The sequence below is a fragment of the Triticum dicoccoides genome, chromosome 3B (genome assembly GCF_002162155.2).
Source record: "Triticum dicoccoides isolate Atlit2015 ecotype Zavitan chromosome 3B, WEW_v2.0, whole genome shotgun sequence".
NCBI classification, from domain to species: domain Eukaryota; kingdom Viridiplantae; phylum Streptophyta; class Magnoliopsida; order Poales; family Poaceae; genus Triticum; species Triticum dicoccoides.
This window is the reverse complement of record NC_041385.1, coordinates 370,169,419-370,176,788: the sequence shown is the minus strand read 5'-3', so window position 1 is coordinate 370,176,788 and position 7,370 is coordinate 370,169,419. Positions and strand designations below refer to the sequence as shown.

The 7,370-nt window shown below is 42.3% G+C and overlaps 1 protein-coding gene across 2 annotated transcripts; it reads left to right on the top strand.

Moving 5' to 3' along the window:
* Positions 1-7: 7 nt before the first annotated feature.
* Positions 8-1,157, top strand: LOC119281291. Of its 2 annotated transcripts, none has more exons than XM_037561842.1 (2): positions 8-308; positions 784-1,157. In XM_037561842.1, the coding sequence occupies exons 1-2, from the start codon at positions 198-200 to the stop codon at positions 979-981; spliced, it is 309 nt and encodes a 102-aa protein (XP_037417739.1). In that variant the 5' UTR covers positions 8-197; the 3' UTR covers positions 982-1,157. The 2 variants fall into 2 exon arrangements, with proteins under 2 accessions (XP_037417739.1, XP_037417740.1); XM_037561843.1 differs by having other exon boundaries at positions 185-308; positions 780-1,157.
* Positions 1,158-7,370: the final 6,213 nt, after the last annotated feature.

The following is a 7,370-nucleotide window of genomic DNA, read 5'->3' as shown; positions in this document are numbered from 1 at the left end:
CCCAGCTCGCCGATCTTCCCCGCGCCGCCACGCGATCTCCCTGGCTCCCCCGCCGCCGTGTGACCTCCCCGGCTACCCCCCGCCGCGTGACCTCCCCGGAGCCCCCGCCGCTGGACCACCTCCCCGGACCTAGCGCCACCGGGCCTCCTGCCACCGGCCCTCACGGCCCAACGTGCATCCCGCCGCGGCTCGCCGGGATGAAGAGGCTGCTCGTTCATGGCGGGAGGGCAATCGGCTCCCCCTCTAGGAGCGCGGTGGGAGACCCCTCTGTCCTGCCCGCACTTGGCAACAGCGTTCTACTGCCCAGGGTGAGTTCAGAGATCACAACTGCACCTAATTTTCTGAATCCCATGCTTTGTTCAGCGTTTCATTGCTCTGGCAGTGCCACGATCTGTTACTCCATGAGCCATCAGAAGTAGTGAAAGTGAATACCATGTAGCAGACCAATCTAGTGTTGTGAATTTGTCAAAGTGGTTGCATCTTCTTGTGTACAGAGTTGCAGATACAGTATATGGGAGGGATGTGATTTGAAAAGGATTGCTCAAAATTTAGGACCTTCTAGAGAAAACTAGGAATACATATTGTATTTAAGAAGGCATAACAGTCTGCAGGTCAGTGGATACGAATGATAAAAGACAAAATGTTCAGGTAGCTGGTCGAATATGCATGCATTTTTTCTAGTCCAATTTACATACCACAGACTATGCTGAAATTATCTCTAGTAAGTACGTAGTAGAAGTACATTTGATAGTGTGCTCTATAACCTTTCCTCGGTCTAGCCAGTATCATTCGACCGAGAAACACGATGACAGTGACACGCTGTGCAAAATCGGAGAGAAGGAAAGGACGACGGCTGAGGAGTTCCTGAAGATGGCCAAGGAGAAGACCGACGACTTCACCCAGGGCGCAAAGGAGACGGTGCAGGAGACCAAGGAGGCGGTGCTCGGCGAGTCGGACGATGACAAGGACAAGTTCAAGTAGCGGGTCGAGCAGGAGAGGTACGATCAGAAAATAAGTGAGAGGGAGGTGTTCGCTTGGTGTATGTTCGCGCGCAGTCATGGCCTGCCAAAAGCCATTAGCTCTGCAGTTTGTATGTCAACCACTAGGGTTGGTATCTGTATGTGTAATGTGATCTTGGTACTATAAAACTTGCCACTTCCCGCAGAATAAGTAATATTGAGCTTCTGAATGTTTTTTCTTCTCTCTGAACTTGGATGCACTTTGCAAGAATGTCACTATATGTTCAACAGGGCATTTGCTTTGATACAAAATACGAGTTTGGATGAGTTCCTATAAAATAGAATGTGTGGCAGGTCGGATACAAAAACAACTGAAGTTCAAAGATAACAGTCGGATACAAAAATAGCTGAAGTTCAAAGATAATAGACTGGATAAAAAAATAGGAAAACTATAAAAAATAAGTATTTGAACAAAGAGTTCTGTGGCATGTGCAGAATTAGATCACAAAATAAGAAGATAACACTGAAAGTGTGTGTGTGTGTGTGTGTGTGTGTGTGTGTGTGATGGAGATATAGAGTACTAGCTGGTGGACATGTTCAGTTGTATCTCCAGGTGCAAAAAACGGGTGTGTTGGTCCACTGGTTTCAGTTTCACAGGTTGGTTTTGCCCCAAGTTTATCTCCAAAATGTATCAACGCTGTGGAGATTTTCCCTATTTCTAAAAAGTAAAACCTAGAAGGTCAAATAAAAACAACAGAGCAATTCGATGCTCATTAAAATGTTTGGATTTTCTTGATTTTTAAAAAATAACCAAATTTTATAAATGTTAGATTTTCCTCGTTTCTAAAAAATAAGAGAGAAGGCCAACTCAAAATAACAGAGCAGTTCAAAAAATGTTTGTAAAAAATGGATTTTTTCAAAAAAATAAAACTAGAAAAATTGAAAAAACCATTGAAGTTCAAATTGAAAACCCTAGAAGTTCAATTTGAAATAACCGAGAAGGTCAAAAACCTAGAAGTTCAAATTTAAAAACCTAGAAAGTTATTTGTTTATTTAAAACCATATTTTTGTAAGAAGTTCAAAGTAAAAAAAGAGATAAGTTTGAAGGTTAAAAAAACTTATATGTTTTCTCATTACTAAATAATAAAATAAAGAAGTTCAAAATGAAACAGCAGGAAGTTCAACTACTACACTGAATGAATTTTACATGAAAAACTTTTAAAACCATCACGAGTATGAAAAAATAATCAACACGGGAAAGTTGCGTGTTTACAGCAGCTTTTCATCGATATATCACTTACTCAATTCCTGTGAGTGGATGGAGAGCTACGAGCCAAAAAAGCACGTGAAAAACAGAGTGAAGTTCAAAACAGATCTGTCACAGAAGTTCAACTACTACACTGAATGAATTTCAGATGAAAAACTTCTAAAACCGTTGCGAGTATGAAAAAATGATCAACACAGGAAAGTTGCGTGTCTACAGAAGCTTTCCATCGGTATATCACTTGCTCAATTCCGGTGAGTGTTCCGGTGCATGGATGGAGAGCTACGGGCAAAAAAAAGCACGTGAAAAACAGAGTGAAGTTCAAGGTTTCATACCGAGAAGTTCACGTACTTCACGCGATGCATTTTTGACGAATCTGTTTCGCGATAAAGGCAGAACGAATAATCTCGCCGTATTTGAAATTACTTGAAAACGGTTGAGAATCAGAGAAAACTGTCAACATGAAAAAGTTTCGCATTTTCCGTAGCTTTTCAACGGTACATTATTTGCACCATTTCGATAAAGTTTGTACAAAATACGGCGAAAATACTTTTTTCGCCATTTTCGAAACTGACTTAAAACCGTAAAGAATTGGAAGAAATAATACATACCAAAAAGTTTCGCATTTGTTCATGCTTTCCAACGCCATATCATTTGCTGCATTCGGATGCACGGTTAAAAAATTAGCTTGAAAATACAAACTCGGTAGGACTTGTACCATTTTCTAAATTACTCTTAAACCGTTCAAAATTAGAAAAAACTTTCAAAATGAAAGAGTAGCGCATTTTCATAAGCTTTCCAACACTGTATCATATGCCTCAATTAGATTAGCCGTTTAGAAATGGCAACAAAAATACGAACTCGGCTATTCACATTGCTCTTTAACCATAGAGAATTAGAGAAAACTTTCAGCATGTGGAAGTAGCGGTTTTGCAGCAGCTTTCCAACGCCATATTATTTGCCTCATTCCGATAAACGGTTTAAAAACGCGATCAAAAATACGATCTACGTTTTTTGTATGAAGAAAAAATGGTTTTCAAAACTGCTCTTAAACCGATTACATTTTGCCAAAAATTTAACTTGGGTCATGATACTGGTGTCCATAGCTTTCCAATGGTATATCGCAAGCCCCGTTTGGACAATGTCGACGGAAGTTCAATCTAGCACTAGGGGAAGTTCAGGTCGAACAAATCAGGCAGTAAAATTGCAAAAAACGCAATTTCATCACGACCCGAGAGCAAAATCCGCCAGCGAGCAAGATTTCTATTTCAAACCGGTATTTAGTTGCTAAAAAACTTTTCTAGATTACGCTAACATCATATAGAACACTACTAAACAGAATAATTCACGGGGGAAGCCACGGTTGCAAAGATAGCCCGAAGGTCGGGTTCGTATAGAGGGAAGTTCAGGCACGTGTACAAACAAAAATACGTCACAGAAGTTCAACGTGAAAATTGCATGAAGTTCAACTACTACGCTGAATGAATTTCAGATGAAAAACTTTTCAAATCGTTGCGAGTATGAAAAAAATGATCAACACGGGAAAGTTGCGTGTTTACAGCAGCTTTCTATCGGTATATCACTTGCTCAATTCCGCTGAGTGGATGGAGATCTAGGAGCCGTGGATAGAGATATACGAGAAAAGAAAAGCACGTGAAAAACAGAGTGAAGTTCAAGAAAACGTGACGAGAAGTTCAGGTTCTTCATGCGGTGCATTTTCGAATAATCAGTTTCGCGATAAAGGCAGAACGAATGATCTCGCCATTTTCGCAATTACTTGAAAACTGCTGGGAATCAGAGAAAACCATCAACATGAAAAAGTTTTGCATTTTCCGTAGCTTTTCAGCGGTATATTATTTGGCCCATTCCGATAAAGTATGTAGAAATTTTGCCAAAAATACGATTTCATTCATTTTCCAATTTGACTTAAAACTATAAGGAATTAGGAGAAACAATATTTACAAAAAAGTTTCGCATTTGCTCATGCTTTCCAACGCCATATCATTTGTTGCATTCGGACGTACGGTTAGAAAATTAGCTCAAAAATACGAACTCGGTGGAACTTGTACCGCTTTCTAAATTACTTTTAAACCGTTCCAAATTAGAAAAAACTTTTAACATGAAAAAGTAGCACATTTTCACAATCTTTCCAATGCCATATCATTTGCCTCAAATGGATTAGCCGTTTAGAAATTACATTGAAAATACGAACTCGGCTATTTGGTTTGCGAAATTTTACGATTTTCAAAATTACTCTTTATCCATAGGGAATTAGAGATAACTTTCAACATGTCGAAGGAGCGGTTTTGCAGCAGCTTTCCAACACTATAATATTTACCTTACTCCGATAAACGGTTTAGAAATGCGATCGAAAATACGATTCAGGTTTTTTGTATGAAGAAAAAACGGTTTTCAAAACTGCTCTTAAACCGCTTACATTTTGCCAAAAATTTAACTTGCGTCATGATATTGGTTTCCATAGCTTTCCAACGGTATATCGCAAGCCCCATTTGGACACTTTTTAGCTGAAGTTCAACCTAGTACTCGGGGAAGGTCAGGCGCGTTACTCGGAAAGTTCATGTTGTGATCAGAATATTATTCTGATCCCGTGATCAGAATAGTGTTTATGTACAGACGGTCTATTCTGCTAATATCAGCAGAATAACTATTCCGCACACCACTTTCGCACTGCACGCTGAACGCAAGTGCACGTCATTCTTTGAACCAAGTGTGATGCAGTATTCACACGAGTGAACTTCTCGTCGGAAAAAACTGCACGCGTTATTTTTTCGGTACTGTTTTCGCTCTAATTTTTAACCGTTTATCGGAATGAGGCGTCTAATATACCGTTTAAAAGCTATGGATTAGGCGCAACTTCGACATGTTGAACACTTTTCGAGATTCCAGATGGTTTAAGAGTAGTTTTGAAAATGGTGCGGCCCAAGACGAGTGGCAGCGAGCGTTTTTTCGCGATTTATTCTAAACCACTCGTCGGAATGAGGCAAACGATACTCCGTTGGATAGATATCGCCGAGGCGCATCTTTTTCATATATAATTTTTTCTCTAATTCCTTACGGTTTAAGAGCAGTTTCAAATTTACTAAATCGCGGAATTCTGTTTTTCAATTGTTTTTCAAATTTTTGGTACTGTTTTCGCTCCAGTTTTTGGACCGTTTGTCGAAACGAGGCGTGTGATACGCCGTTGGAAAGCTACGAACGAGGCGCGACTTTCATATGTTGAAATATTTTTGAAATTCCTTACGGTTTTAAGTTAATTATGAAATTCGTGCGGCGGACGACAAGTGGCAGCGGCCGTTTTTGGCGAAATTTTTGCAAACCACTGGTCGGAATGATTCAAACAATATGCCATTGGAAAGATATCGATGATACGCAACTCTTTCATGTAGAACACTCTCTAAATATTTACGGTTTAAGAGGAATTTCAAATTTACCGAAATGCGGACACTCTGTTTTTCGCGACACCCAAATCGACGTGGGTACTTCATCCGACTAAAAACTGCACTGCTTCAGTAGAAAGTCACACTACATCAGAGAGTCAAGTGAACTTCATGATTTCTGTTGTTGGACGTACATTTTCTCAAACGAGTTTTTGTTGTCTTTTTTTCCAAGTTTTTTATGCACGAGAGTGGACCACAGAGACGAGGCAAATGAACCGCGACATATGTCAAAGTGAACCTCATTGCTATATTGTTGTTTCATTTAAAAAAATCGCACTTTCATGTTGGGCGCAAGTGAACAGCATCACTCTCAAAAGTGAACCACATCCGAGGACCAAACGCACTTCATGTGTTGACGCAATCAACTAAGTTTTTTGACACACAAAACAACGACACCATTATTTTTTTAGGCGAGTAAGTGAAGTGCGCTTCATGTTAGGCGTAAGTGAACCACATCATTATGATTTTGTTTTTTTAACTTTTTTTATATAAACATGTGTTGACCAAGCTTCTGGCCTCTACAAGCTGTGCGCCAACGGACAACACTACACGCGGAGTTGGGCCGCTGTGTCGACTCTAGTGAACTGCATTTTTTTAATTTGTATAAATTTTTGTCTTTCATTTTTATCCACTATAGCCAAGTGGACTGCTCCATCCTTTTCTACAAAGCGAATCATCAGGTTCTAACAATACTGCACAGACACACGCGCCGTACTGCATGGATGCGCCGGCAAACCGCACGGAGGGAGGCTCGCTATCCAAATTACAGGAACTGCAAAAAATGGCAACAAAACTGCAACAATAGCTACGGTGGTGAAACCGGTGCTCCGATTAACCACACATAGAGGAGCACCGAACTGCATGCATGGGGGTGGACTCCAGGTGGGGGCGCGCCTCGCCGTGTGGCCACCACACCTTGGACGGAGGCAGCAGACCTGCACAAGCACAACTTGTTGTGTTCTTGTCGTTGTCCTCTCAGGCAAAAAAATCTCAGCGAGTAGCACGGCTAGAGGCGTGGCTCCCTGACGCAGAATGGAACTGTATGCTCCTCGAATCAAAACCGCACGCTGCCGTCGGTGATGAGCTGCACAAAACCATTAAAGAACAAAATGAACTTCTCATGCAGGCGATCATTGGTGGCTCCGGCCAGAAAAAATTCAAACAAAACACATGTGGGATGCACCGTATTCATTGGTGGCTCCGGCCAGAAAAAATGCAGCATGACTCCCGTGCTCCCATCGCTAGCGAGTGAAGGAGGAGCTTGGGGGAGGCAGCTGTGGCCCCGTTTTGGACGAGGACCGGACGTCTACAACGTCCAGAGGAGATGCAGTTCGATAGGGAATGGAGTGGGGCGCGGTACTTTTTTCTCCACCTCATCGATGCGGCAACCATCGGTGCCCATAGGAGAGATGGAAACCGAATCCGGCAATGAGCACGAGGACAGTGGCAAAGCCAGTGACCTTTGGAAGATGGAGGTGCCCGGATCCCGGCGACCACCGGGGCACGCCGGCAAGGGGAGGGGGCAGGGGACCGGGGTGAGGGGCGCCTCACCTCTGTTCTAGGACACACGCGTCACGGGGCAGGCATGGGAGGTGGATCCTGCCAACTCAGGTAGTCGCATTGCCGGGGTAGTTGTCTAGACAGGGGAGGGAGGAGGATCCCGCCGGATCCAGTGACCGCAGGGTGGGG